This window comes from Balaenoptera acutorostrata, chromosome 18, assembly GCF_949987535.1.
Source record: "Balaenoptera acutorostrata chromosome 18, mBalAcu1.1, whole genome shotgun sequence".
NCBI classification, from domain to species: Eukaryota; Metazoa; Chordata; class Mammalia; order Artiodactyla; family Balaenopteridae; genus Balaenoptera; species Balaenoptera acutorostrata.
The window spans coordinates 12,961,948-12,976,784 of NC_080081.1; the positions used below are offsets into that span (position 1 = coordinate 12,961,948).

The window sequence follows — 14,837 nt, forward strand, 5'->3', positions numbered from 1 at the left end:
GATGGCAGCTGGTCCTGTTTCCTTTTACAAAATAAGTATCTCCTGGTGTAGCCCCATTTTGGTGTGTGCGTGAAGAAAGACTGCTGACTTGAAGATCAGATACGCTTTGTGTTAAAATTACCAAAGAGAAGCTCTGGCTGGCTTATTTTTACATTTGAAAAATTCTGACGAGGGTGATGCTCATGTTTTAAGAGGCAGTGCAAAAGATTAAGGCTCTAAAGGAAAGAGATGTCTCTTTTTCTGGAATCAAAGCTTTCAATTCCTTTTCAGGGTCCAGTTAATCCAAAGAAGGGGAAATCCCGGACAGTAATAAAAATCGCACTACAGAAATTCTTGGTGTTCAGATATGGAACCCAGGTGAATGGAATACTAATATCTTCTGACTGCAATCATCACTCCCATTTGTTCTTTTAAATAAGGAAATAATAGTTTTTCTTCAGTGTACTGAGTAATCTCGCTATGAGAATAAGAATACTTTGACTTCATCCAGCTGCAACTAGACTGGTTTCAAATGAGCCTCTCACTTCAACTAAAAAGACATGACAGATTCAGTAATTTTCATGTCATTGTCAGAAAGAAGCTGACGCTTTTGTTCTGTTTTGTTTGTTTTGTTTCCTTAGTTCAGGGAACTAAGGAAACTACATTCCTTTGGGTTGTCTTTGACGGTGCTGCAAGATCACCTGAAGTATCAGAACTCCAAATCTGGGCACAGGGTAACAATCTAGGAAACTATGGTAACTAAATACACTGACATCCACTGCAACAACATCTGTGCATCTTGATGAAGATGATGTGAAAATGCACAGAAAGGCACATAGAGGAGTCGAATCTTGATTTAAAGATACCGGGCTGTTTGTGTAAATGGCCAGTTCTTCTCTTATCTCCATCAACCCAGGTCATCTACCATTGACATATTCTAGGTGCATTGTTCCTTCAGTGATTGAAGAACATATTGACTGCAGATGTTAGAACTGGTACTTCTAGGTAACAGCCGGATAAATCAAGGCTCTGATAAATTCAGGGCTCAGCTGTAAAGGTCACTATTAGCACCAGTGTTTTTTTGTACTTAACAGGTATTTGAGGTATAGGGACTAAGTTTTTCATAGTCCCAGAACCTCGTCTCATATCCCAGTGGCCAGAGATGGCCATCGTGATCCAGGCTGAGCCAATCATGGCATGCTATTACTCTCACCACAGGACAACCACCAAAATGACCCTGGTGGCTCATTTTTTTTTTTTCCCCTAATTAGAGATGGTATCGAAGATACTATTTTTGTCTCTTGTCAGGAGATGTAAGAATGTGTCCCTACAGGTGTCCAAAGCCATTGTCAGTGTTGTCTGGAGAAGCTGATCTTAGAGAGTGGAGCTGATATACCAAGAGAAGCAGAAAAAAAGAAAAGAGAGAGACCTACTGGTTTTCAAGTTTCTGGATCCATCTACCCCTGAGCCCTATTTTACCTCTACTCTCTTGGAGGGCACTAAATGATCTAGTAAAGTTTTTGTCTCTTGCAACCAGAGTTCTGATTAGCCTTGGGGGTATCCTTGATACCTAGTTATGATTTATAACATTCGCTCAAGGTAAAAACGTGTTCTTTGTGCCCAACGATCAACACACCAGTTAGAATAAATCTGGGCTGGCCTGAAAGAATGATTACAATGAAAAACATTTTACTTCTCGGTAGGATGAGATCTTCACTAAGTGGATGGTAAGATGGATTCCACACTGCAGAAGTGTATAGAAGACCTCATTTGCTCTCTAAAAGAATTCCTTTTTCATCAGCATTCAGTGACCAATTTATTCTCATCTCCCCTACAGGTCCCTCACTCCCTGCTCCTAATTATAATCAGTTTTGAAAACCACTCTTTTATGAGAACAAAAAGGGGAGAATTCATCTATATTGTCCTGACTTTCTTATGTGGATGCATACATTCCCACACATATAGAAACTCACACACAGAGAAATCACTGTTATGTCCAGTGATGAAAAAACACTAAAGGGACGAGGACTCTGAGAAGAAACAGTGAGAGAGATGAAGGACTCAGTGCTCAAGATACTTGGAAATAAGCTGAGATTGGAAAGGTCTGAATAAGCACACAGGCCACACTAAGCGGTGATGATGTAAGGGCAGGCTCTGTGCCTTCCTCTCTGCATCCCTGTTGCTTATCACCGGGCCAGGCCTTATAAACATGTGTGGAGGGAATTCCCTGGCGGTCCGGTGTTTGGGACTCTGTGCTTTCATGCCGAGGGCCCAGGTTCAATCCCTGGTCAGGGAACTAAGGTCCTGCAAGCTGCGTGGTGTGGCCAAAAATAAAATAAAATAAAAAATAAAACGAATCATTCTCTAAAAAAATAAAATAAAATGAATCATTCTCTAAAAACAAAAGTTTGTGGAAAGAATGTTGAGTAATATGAACTTGGTGTATAACAGCTACCCTTGCATTCTGATCAGGCATCAGTGTATGAAGTGGTGGTCGCTAGTTAGAACAATGTGTTTTAAACTATACCTTTCATCCCTGAAGCCATATCTGTCTTTCGCAAGGGATGACTGGCCACTGAGTCTTTCCTGCCCCCCTCCACCCCGACCCCATTATGCATTTCCATTGTGTCATGGAGGAGCATTATCGCCATCACTAAACTCCAAGCTCCCCGAGGGCAAGGAAAGCTGCTTGATTTATTTTTTCCAGCCAGCAAGTGCCTGATGCATGGCAGGTCTCATTATATAATATGTTTTGAATGAATGGACGCCCAGTGCCTATCATATATTAAAACAGACTTCTGTCAAGCCAGAGATCTCACATGAAAACAAATTAATTCTACAGGCCAGTGCGGTGGTTCTCAAACTTTGCTGCACACTGGGATCAACTGGGAGCTTCTAAATAAAGAAAGAAAGAATAAAGAAAGAAAGCCCCTGCCCAGGCCACATCCAAACTAATTAAATATGAAACTTGGAGGAAGGGACTGATGTTAGAACCTTTCAAGATCCCTCAGGTAATCCCAGAATACAGCTAAATTTAAGTGTTCTAGGTAGGGGCTTCTCAAATGTTACTGTGTATACAAAACACCTGGGGATATTTTAGAATTCGAATTCAGAGCCCCAAGGTCTGGGGTGGGGCCTGAGCCAGGACATTGGCTCAGGGACCTGAGGCTGGGTTCCAGGCCTTTTTTTTTTTTTCCCAAGCACCAGCCCTACAGCTCCATCTTCAGCTGTTTCATGACTTGATGTTCTGCATAAAATTTCATTTAGGGAGAGAGCGTTTGCAGCATGGCCTTTGTGATAAGTGACAGAAGAGGGACAAAAGATGGGGGTAGGGAAGAGCCGGGCAGCGGGGGCCGCCAGCCGCGGGCTCCTAGCTCCGGGCTGCTCTCCCGGGAGCGCTGCGGGTGATGCGCAGCCGCCGCCGCAGGCCTCCCGCCCTGTTTCCCTCTCTCTCCGTCTGTCTCTCTCTCTCTCTCGGGCTCTGGGCCGCCTCCCTGGTCCTTCCCGCTCTGCGAGGAGCCCGGGCCGGTCCCGCCCGTGTCAGGTCTCCGAGCAGAGCTGGGCGTGGGGAAGGGCGCTCTCACCCGCCCCGCGTTCCCTGCGCCCGCCTGAGGGATTTACTTATTGTGCTGCAGAAGGGAAGGAGGGAGGGACAGAACAGAACAAAACAAAACAAAACGGGGGCAACCGAGACAGGACGTAGGCAGCGGAGCAGCGGGAACAGCAGCCGTCCCCGCTCCCAGCGGTCTGGGGAGCGTGCGCGTCCCCGCGCGGAAGGCGCGGCTCCGGGCTCGCGGGCCGGGGAAGGTGCGCGGCGCGCGCGCCCCACTTACCATGACTGTGGCCGCGGCCGCGGCTGCCTGGGCGGCCACCGCGGCCTGGTTGGCTTGGTGCTGCGCAGCTTTGATTTTGGCCTGCAAGTGTGCAGGAGGGTGAAAATATTTGCATTTCTCCCTCATGCAACGCCCCTTTATGTAATCCATACAAACGGTTACGGTGTTGTCGTTTGTGTCGATCATGGTGCTGTCGGCGGGGTGTGCAAAGCGGCAGTCAGTCTCTCCCCGGGCACAGTTTCCTCGCTGGAACTCCCTGCAGACCTAGGACACGGGGAGAAGAGCACACGATGCAGAAGGAAGCCCCAGGGCCGCCGGGAACTACCTCTGCGAGCGCAGCCACGATGTAAAAAAAAAAAAAAGAAAAGGAATAAATGCCTTTCCTTTCTTTTAATGGTGGCTTTTGTGCCATTTACAATAAACATTCCATTATCCAGGACTCAAGTAACTGGAATCCCGGGCAAAATAATTTGAGTTTTACTTCGCCCTCTTTTCTGGGGTGAGAATCTATATTAAGAAAGTTAAAATCTGCAGTTAAATCAACAAGGCCCCCATTGTTCTTGGGATTTATTTATGTATTTAGAGAAGGAAAGGAGGGAGGGAGGGAAGGAAGGAAGAAAGGAAAGAAAGAATAGTTTATTTTATATATATATATATATATATAGTAATTTGGAGAGTTTATATATATGTGTGTGTATATATATATACACACACATGTATATAAAATTTGGACGTCTATATATAGCCACATCTTCTTCTACCATGACAACTCTGGGATTTTACAGGTTTTTTACATGGAGGGATCATTTCACCAAAGATCAAGCCACAAGGTCATTGCTGCACAACTGCTAAAAGAATAAGGCGACATGACAAACTTGTTTCTCCTCTCTGAGGATGGGAACTGAGGCTGGAGTGAATGTGAATACTCCCGTTTTCCCATAGGTCTCTCCTGCTCCACAAAGATAACGTATGCTTATACTCATAAATTAGAACTACGATATCTAAGACACCAAAACTTTCATTTAAGTCACAATATTATTATTTCTGACAGCACAGAAAGAAGGTAAAAATACAAAATAAAACGGAGAGAAATATGGGAAGAGATAACGGGAAAGAAGTAAAAGGAGGGAAGTAGGATAGAATTTGAAGTGTTGATGTATTGTTTCTTTTTTTTATTCCTTAACCCTTAATTATCCTGAAATCTCAAGTAACTGCAATGCTCCATCCTCTGAGAATTCTCGTGGATCAGGAGTTTACTGTTTAAAGAAAATTTTCTTTGGAATTTAAAGAGTATTCTTAACCTTGCCCTAAATACCGATAGCATCAAGTAACACAAATAACATATATACAAAATACTTATATTTATAAATATCATTATCATGGAAGAATTACTAGTAAAATTGTAAGTTATTTTCTTCTCAGGCTCCACATCCAAAGTTGATGTGCTCAAGTGGTGGTTCACATCTTTATCATTAGTGACATTACAGGAAGGGTCACTGACATGACATTCAAGCCTTGTGAGAGTCAAAAGTACTTGGGAAATACAGTTTCACTGACCAGTGACCAAGCGAGTTTAAAGGGTAAACAGATAAATCACAAAATTATTAATTGTTTCCTTCTACTTTGGATATTATCCAACATTCCATCTTTAGCTCATAAAATGTACAAAATAAAAATTACTAAACTGTTCCCACAGATTCTGAGTATGCTTCCCTCTGTAAGTGGAATGACTCCAGGCTAAGACTGCATTGGGGTGTAGAGTAGCCATCAGGCATTTACCAAGGGGCTCTGTGTGCAGCTGACTTCATTCCTGGTTTGAAATGAATTGCAAGCTGCTTTGCTAAAGTCCTCGTGAATCAGTTTTACATATGTCTTTGTCTACCAATCCTGTAGGGAAGGACAACTTGTTCCCAACTCAGCTGATTTAATTTGTTTTCTAAACCACACGGTCACGTACTGAACACGAAACCTTCATGGGTCCACCAGGTGGAGCCCCAAACGCTTTTCCAGTCCCATGAAAGGTCTGTTCAATATTCACAGGGTTAGTCTTGATCAAAACAGTAGCGATGGGACTTTATTGTCTTTTCATTTGGGGATCTATATACTCCAGATGGAAGCTGATATTAGGCAACATTTTATCATTTTCAATATTTATTGGGTAAATATTTAAACAAATGCACATTGAAAGAACATTCTCAGATGATCCAAGATAAAGCACAGTGTACATTCTAACCATACATATGTATCACCTAACAACTAACTGGTGGTTGAATTAAAGGAACTCTTTGAAAAATCTATCAGACCCTTTACACACCCGTATACAATGCTCTATTAAATGTCATAGGATACAGCAGTTAAGATAAATGGATGAATGCCCTAACTGATTAAAGAGAAATTATACCTAGTAAAGTACAGCTGAGTTGGTTTGACTCATGACTTAAGAATTATGTTTTATAAATATATGAATTTTTAAACTTTTTATTTTATATTGGAGTATAGTTGATTAACAATGTTGTGATAGTTTCAGGTGTACAGCAAAGTGATTCAGTTATACATATACATGTATCTATTCTTTTTCAAATTCTTTCCCCATTTAGGTTGTTATATAATATTGAGCAGAGTTCCCTGTGCTATACAGTAGGTCCTTGTTGGTTATCCATTTTAAATATAGCAGTGCGTACCTGTCAATCCCAAACTCCCTAACTATCCCTTCCCCCCCACCCTTCCCCCCCTGGTAACCACAAGTTTGTTCTCTAGGTCTGTGTTTTCTTGACTTTTGTAGATCACTTGAATTTAAGTTAAAGAAAATATCTCAAATCAATAGTTAGATTTTCCCAGGCTCCAGTTCCCCCTGTTTACCTCTACGTAACTGGGGCTGATATACTGGAACACGCTAGAGCAGCCGTACTAGTTCTTCAAATACTGAAATATGATCATACCACTTGGTCAGTAGTGATAGTGCTACATCCTCCCACCCGTGTCCCTGACTGTCCCCCTTGTCCTGGCTGCTGGCCTCCTAACCTGCCCGTTACCAGACCTTTCCAGGATCCAGCAAAGGTTCATGCCTGGCGCAGCTGGAGCCCTTGGGAGCCATCTTCGTGGCCTGCATAGTGATTGATTCAATGTTCCATTGGTTGTTACATATTTTGGCCCTGAACACACATTCCACACAACAGATTTTTGTTTGTATTAAACTTATTCTTTTCCCACAGACTAATTTCCTTTCTACTCGACCTTAAATTCAAACAATAGAATTATGAATGCATGGCTTTTAGGTGAATGTGTGCGCATGGCTGTTTTGCAAGACTGAGTTAATATCGTACAAGCATTCACTTACATAGAGGCACGGTACTACCACAGATGCATCTCAAACCACAAATATAATTGAAGTACCTCCAGTTTGTCAGTCCTGAGAAGTTTCTGAGTTGCAGTTGAGCCCGGGACGGTGACAGGTGGACTTCCGGGAACAATAACAGGTGTGGTGGGTAGAATTTCCGTTGGGACTAAGCCAACTCCAGGGGTTACCGGCGCTAAGTAAGGAGCAAAGCTAATCGCAGTATTTGTCCCTATTGCGGGACCTACAGGAAAAGTGGGCTGTTAAAGGAAGATAACACAAGACAAAGATTCCTTTAGAAGAAAACTTTTCAAAATCACCAGCAAGTGTCATTTGAGCAAAATTCATTCATTGCATACAAGACTCTTTGTGTTAGTTGCATAGGGCAATGCTGAACTGTGAAAATTCATTAAGCTTCTCTGTTTTTTGCTTAATAAAAATGAAGTCCATACAGATCCTCTCTTCCCCAAACCGTACGAACACATGGGAGAACATCATAGAAACCTAACTACAGGGACCAGGTTAAACTTTTATTCCCATGAAAGTGTTCTCAAGAAAAGAAAAGAATAACTTCACTCTAATTGCTCATCATTCCAAACTATTGACTGTTACAACAAGAAGGCAGTCAAACTTAGGGAATGCTGACTCATAATCTTTGATTTCTCCTACGTGTCTCTCAAAGGGAGAGGAAGAAAGAAAAACCCTTGACTATAGACTGATTTTCAGACTGACCAAGTTTATACACTCTCAAAAAGTGGGGATTATTTGGTATTTTATTTTGCTAAGATTTACCAGTATGTTTCCATATTCTATCACTAGCATATATAACCCCAAAATTCATAGGCAGCTTTCATCTAGACCTGCTGTTTCTTGCTCTAGCTCAGCTATGTCTAGATCCAATCTTCCTTTCCTGAAAGGTGGGACGGAAGGGCTTGAACTTTTCCATTGGCCATTAAAAGTTGCTTTGGTTTCCCAGGTCACAAAATCAACGCAGCAGTGATGAAGGCATAGAGTTCCTTACTAAACTTCTCTATCACTATACTCTTTGTCCAGGAATAAGAAGAAATATATTAGAGGGTTGACGGGATGATTGTTTTCAAAAGCTTCACCTGAAAATATGCCTTTCAGAAAGGAAATAATGCACATTTAAGAGAACAACAAACTTGGCTTCACTTTTAAAGAGCCAATGTTAAAAATGTACATTTAAGAGAACAACAAACTTTTGCTTCACTTTCAAAGAGCTGATGTTAAAAATTTAAGATGCTAAAGATTTTTCTTAGAATAAACTTTGCAGTGAATTGGACCTGAATAGTTTTTGTTGGTTTTGTTTGTTTTTAGTTATTGGATGACTTTTACCCTATTTATTTTTAGGATATTTTAGGTATTTGCAATCACATGTTAATGCAATTTTCTCATATTGAACTATGTGGTTGGCCATGTCATGCTACTTCTCTATTTGTACATTGTGGGTAACATTCTTGTTGTCTATTTATAGCTGAGTTGTTGAACATATGGGAAAAATAATAATCTGTGTGTATTAAGTTTTTTGTTGACAGCAATAATGGAAAAATATCTTTTACAAACGATGATGTTAGAAAGCAGTGAATTATTAATAGTTTGTGCGGGGAGTTCTTGGAGAGGCTGAAAGGCTTCACTGAAGTGGCTGGTCGGGGGAGGGATGGAAGAGGTGATTCTAATGGTCTTAGAGGGCTGCTGCTGCACTCTCACGAGGGGCTCTTAGATCTTTATGGCTCTGACATAAAATTCACTTTGGGGGAAAGTTGCTTCATGAGGTCTTAACATGGGAAATTGATGGCAGTTAGGATTTTTTTTCTTCCTTGACTTTCTACAGAGTTTTATACATGAATGTTTTCCCTTTTCAACCCATTTGAGTCATAATTATAGAACGCTGTGGTTTTCAGTAACTGTAGCTTTTATAATTTAGTACCGTTGAAAAGAAGCCAAGTGATTTAAATGGTATAAGGGCTCTATAATGTTAGGATTTAAGAAAATCAATTCTGAAAGGTCATAAATCACAACAGATCAGTGATTCAAAGAACCAGCTATATCAGAAATGCCTGAGGGGAATTTCATAAATAGAGATATCACAAATTCTGACTCAATATGTCTGGGCAGGGTCCTTGAGATTTGCATTAAAAAAAATTTACTACATGATCTGATGTGCAGCCCAGTTTGGGGACAACTGTCATAGATGAGTGAAAATAAATATTAGGAAAAACCAGTACTAGTAGTGTAACCTAGAGACTAATGATCGAAGTAAACATTTAGAAACTAGAGCCCTCCCCACATCTCCATTTTTGACTTTCTGTTGAAGCAAATTCCCAACCTCCCTCCCTTTTAGATAATTTGAAGCCTGGGTCAGTGTAGGGACACACATTCAGGTTGTACCTTGACTGTCAATGGGCTGTCAGAACCTCAAAACCCATTTCCCAAAACCTTTTTGGATATCAACAAATCTCTCGCCATTAGCCAAATTTTGTTCCTTGTTCATCTAATTTAATGGTCGAAAATGAATGTTGCAGTTTGTTTTATTGATGATAGCTGTAATATAGGTCACAGAGAGTATTATTTAAAAGTAAAAACACAAATATTAGACAAAGGGAGACAGGAATTCAAAATTCTGAGCTCGGCCAGTTATTAATCATTACCCTGGGCAGGAAATCAACCTCTCTGAACTTTAGTTTTCTCACCTGCAGAAGGGAAGTAAAGCTACTTAGCTTAAAGACTTGGGCTGAGCAAGGTGTTAGTTCTCTCTTATAATACTTCGCACGGTTGGAATGCAAGAAATAGCAGCTATCATTAGTAGTGTAAAAATCCGTATTAATAAAGGTTTTTTCCCCCAAATTGTCCATTGATTCTATAACAGGAATGTAGTCAGGATAGCAATATAATAATAGAGGTATAAAATCTTACTAAATGATTGCAAATACCTTCTTTATTTTGAAATATAGGTTGGGAAAGTCTGTATTTTCTTTCATGTGAAAGTTAAAAGTTCATAGGCTTTATGAAGATAGATTCAATTAGATATTTTCCCTTTTTTTATCTAGAGTGTTTTTTGTTGAAGTTGAATAGTAAAAAAAAAAATACAGTTATGGTAATTTTCAGAGATGGGCACTATATTATTATTGTTATTATTATCATCATTGGCAGTAATACCTTACATCTGTGAAAGGTTCAGCTGTTTTCAAAGCATTCTCACACACGGTGTCTTCTTTAATCTTCTCAATACCCGCGAGAAGCAAGCGTGGCAGCGAGAACTGCACAGTCTTCCAGGTGAAAGCAATTTAAAGTAGAGACTACATGGATTGCCCAAGGTCAGCGCTGCCGAGGCAGAGAGTCAAGGCAAAGCACCCAGGACCCCTGGCTCCCAGCCTGGGACTGTTTTCACTCCTCTGCACTTACTAGATTTCGTTGGTAATTTCTTAAAACAGAAGAGGGAACAAAAACACGAGTTGCCCTTACAGACATAAGCGTACAGAGTGAGCATTGGCGGGGAGCCGTGTCCCACAGTCATCCAGGGCCTCCCGCAGGCAGGAGGTTAGGGCTGCTCTGAACAGCTGCCTGGAAAAGTGGGTCTCAGATCCTGGATTCAAGTTAAAGTCTCCAGGTGGAGTTGAGGCTGATGTCTGAACTTGAGTCTGAGTTGGTAGCTAAGAGAAGGGCAGCACCTCCAGGTGACTCTGCTGCTGGAAGGCCACGAGCTAGGGCTTTGGAGAACCGGCCCCGCGGTTCCTGCAGGAGGGCTGTTGCCAGGTGGTCTGAGACGAGATCCATTTGGTCCTCCTCATCTCTCAGCACTAACTGCAGTGAGAGAGGCCAGAGGACAAGAGCTGCAGAGAGTCTTCTGGAAGAAAATCGTGTCCGAGATGCCGGTCTTGCCATCTTCGCTCTGGACTTCACCCCACGTGCCTGTGTTTCTCACTCTCCACTCTTCCTTCTCAGTACCTTACAGCAGTAGGTCCGGGTTCAAGGATCCCACACTCACATGTGCACACACACTCTTTGATATTTTGTAGTGGCGAGGAAGGATCAGGGCTGGGGAGGAATGACTAAGTGGCCTGAGGTATTTTATGGCTCTAAAACGTAGTCAATTGACTTTTTAAAACAAGAGCGTGAGAGCTCATACATTTAGGAAGCTCTGACTTCAAACGGTAGGTATTTGGCACTCAGACTGAAAGGCCTAAAACATGGCATCTCTTAAGCCTTCTCCCCTTACTCCCAGAAGCATCTCTGGAGCACAGAATACTCAACACTAGACCTTGCCCCCAAGGACTGGATTGCATAGCCTCTTGAATCCCTGTCCTACTAAAGGCTACCCACCTGCTGCTTTATCTTGAGTGTACGTGGGAAGGTTGTGTGGGAGGTGAGGGGTTGGGGGCAGTGTGCTGGGAAGGGAAGGGAAGGAAAGGAAGAATTGCTGTTACACTCTGCTAGGAATTGGAGAAAGAAAAACTGCTGGGGGAATAAGGTGAATGAGACTTTTCAAACGTAATGAATTTGAGACAGAAGAGGAAAGAATAGTTTGCATTTTCATTCATTCAGTAAATATTCATTGGTGGTACAGACATGGTGCCAGAACACTGTGTCTGCATTTATTGAACTTAAACCCTAATGGGGAAGAACAAAGAAATAACATGACAATTCATTTTTATGGATAAGCAGAAATGAGGAGGCCTCACCGGTAATGACAGAGCTTGGTGGTGGGTCGCAGGGGATAGAGTTGGAGTCCTTATGAATAAGATGAAGTTAAAACGTGAAGAGTAGTAGGAAACTTCCAGCAAAAGCAAAGGCCTTGAGGCAAACAAGAGCTCTGTGTGTTCACAGAACTGAAAGTTTGGTTTGGTCTCAGTGGATAAAGGAAGAGTGGCCCAGAATGAGTTGGTGAGCTGGGAAGGGACCTGATCACAGATGACACTATAGATAAAGTCAAGGTTACATGTTTAGGCTTTGTCTCCAGTGAAATGGGAAAGCATTGAAGGGTTGTAAGAAAGGCCTTTACAAGGCCTTTATATGATGCCTTTATGTGTTTAAAAGAGTCCTCCTGTTGCTGTGTGCAGGATACATTGGAATAAAGCAAGAGTGGAACTTGAGAGATTAGGAGGGAACAGCTTATAAAGTATTTTGAAATACTTGGTGGCGGCTCAGACGAGGGTGCTGGGAGAAGAAGTAGATGGGCTTGAAGGCACATATGACAGGATTTGCTGATGAACTGGATGTGAGAGAATCTGCTTGGTTTTGGTTTGAAACTGCTGGTTGCACATACTGAGATGGAAGTGTAGTAGAATAAAACAATGGGTCTTGAACATGTCAAGTTCCTGTGAGAAATCTGAAGGTGAGTCCAGTAGGGAGCTGGATACCTGAACCTGGGACTCAGAGGAGAGGTTTGGACTGGAAACGTGCATTTGGGAGTTCTCAGCCTGTAGATGATTCAGAGCCATGGAAATGGATGAGACCATGAAGGAGAGGGTACATGAGAGAGGGGTCCAGCACTGGGGACAGCCATGTATAGCAGCCTCAACATACAATAGAGGAAAAGAATGGGCAATGGAGACAGAGGAGGAAGAGCGAGGGGTGCTCCGCAAAGAAGAGATTGATTGCATGTTACTAAGAGGTCGAAAGAATACAATAAAAGCAGAAATGCCCATTGGTTTAGCAACATGGAGGTCACTGGTGAGAGATTTCAGCGGATGGGTTCAGGGGAGATGGGAGACAAAGGGAGTGGAAAAAATATGCATAGCTCTTTAGAGAAGTCTACCTAAGAAGGAAACCGAAAAATGGAGGGGTGCTGGCTACTTTATGTTTATCAATTTCTTTGTCTTAAGCAGTTTCTGCATGTATTAGTTTCCCGTGGCTGGTTTAACAAATTCCCACAAAGCTGGTGGCTTAAACAACATGCATTTATTCTTTCATAGTTCTGGAGGCCGAAAGTCTGTACTCAGTTTCATTGGGCCAAAGTCAAGATCATTCTCCGTCTGGAAGCTCTAGGGATGAACTCATTCTTCGTCTCTTCCGTTTTCTGGGGGCTGCTGGCATCCCTTGGTTAGTGGCCACATCACTCCAGCCTCTGCCTCTACAGGCACATTGCCTTTCTCCTCTTCCGTATGTGTGTCAGCTCTCCCTCTGCCTCTCTTATAAGGATGCTTGTGATTGCATTTATTCCAGGAGACTTTCCCCATCTCAAGATGCCTAGCTTAATCACATCTGCAAAGACCCTATTTCCTTGTAAGGTGACCTTTACATTTCCAGGTACCTTTGAGGGCCATTATTTGGCCTACTACCTTGTATTAGGTCACTAATTCATTCCTGAGACTCTGAAGTTATTTGTTTGTAGAGTTAATGATTTTTAAGTTTATTACATTTTTTGTTCTAATTTTTCTTGAGATTTAAAAACCTCTATTAAAATACTTAAATGTAATATCCCTTCTTCACAGAGTAATCGTGATTATTGTCTTTAATTAATATATGAGACAATACATAAACATAACTTTCAAAGAAAATTCAACTAATAGTTTATAACAGGAATGGAATTTTCTTATTAACATTGCCATTATTGGGTACCAGGGTCAATCCTTACAAATTCTAAGTAAATAAGAAGTGAATGATTAAAACGATGTAATACACTGTTGCTATGTTGACCTAGGTGGTTCTAAATTTATTCCCATAGACGTCATTTAATATGTATAATTAAATTATTTTAGCATTTAGGTAATGTAATAGAATAATTTATATGTGTATATCAATAAAGAGAACCATAAATTATACATGTGAATGGTTTTAAGTAGATCCACTTAAATGCCTGTATTTGGTGTTAAATGTGTTCAGCACTCTACCTGTGTTGTCTTACATCTAGGATAACTCCTACTCATCCTTTAGGATGTACTTATTTGGGACTTCCTCCAAGCAGCCTTTCCTGCCTCATCCAAAATCATAATTCCCTGGGCCTGAATCTTACGTTGCCTTTTCCTTGCGTCTGTCTACACCCACAAGACTGTAGCTGATTTATCTTGGAGTCCCCTGCACCTGCACTTTTTTATCTTTACTCTGGGCAGAGCTGGTTCCTGGCTACTTTGTGCCACTATTCTTGGGCAGAAACCTGGAGACAAGCAGAATTGCCAAAAATCTGCCCAGATTCTCTCCTCTTCCTGGACCAACCCCACCTTCCCCATCTCATCTCATGGACGCACAACAAGAAAATGTAACTCCCTGGTATCTATCCCTTTTCATTTAGCAGCTTTCAGTAACATAGAATTTTCATACAATAAGGACTGATTTTTAAACAATCATCTCTTGTGTATGCACCTTTTTTTAAAAAAGAGCAAATTTCACTCACTTCACTGGCTTTGTTTTTTAAAAAATTAGCTTGTTTTTGACAAAAAATTTACGAGTGTAAACGAAATTCACTAAAGCCAAAAAATGCACTCCTTTCCCTCAGGGCCTCATTCCTAGAGCAATTTCCAGACCTTTAAGGAAGTACTTTCAAACACTGTGAAATCAGGGAGAAAATATGACACAGTACGTATTTGTAGACTGAATTCCCTGGGCGTTTAATCCTGCGGGCCTTGCCTCAGCTCCTGCACCCTTTGCAGGCCTCTGAGATGGGAGGCGTGGGTGGCTTAGGCAGCCCTCCTTCAGGCCTCTGCCAGGCTCCAGGGGGAGCAGACTGCAGAAAG

At 41.7% G+C, this 14,837-nt stretch overlaps 1 protein-coding gene across 9 annotated transcripts in view; it reads right to left on the minus strand.

The window, feature by feature from the left end:
• MBNL2 (muscleblind like splicing regulator 2) overlaps window positions 1–14,837 on the minus strand; it is a 159,951-nt gene that overhangs the window by 38,530 nt on the left and 106,584 nt on the right. For all 9 annotated transcript variants that reach the window (XM_057532668.1, XM_028162512.2, XM_057532671.1 and 6 more), the window contains 2 exons: window positions 7,206–7,406; window positions 3,813–4,076 (listed from right to left, as the gene is read on the minus strand). In XM_057532668.1, the coding sequence (XP_057388651.1) occupies window positions 3,813–4,076; window positions 7,206–7,406 (465 nt within the window). The remainder of the gene's footprint in view (window positions 1–3,812; window positions 4,077–7,205; window positions 7,407–14,837) is intronic.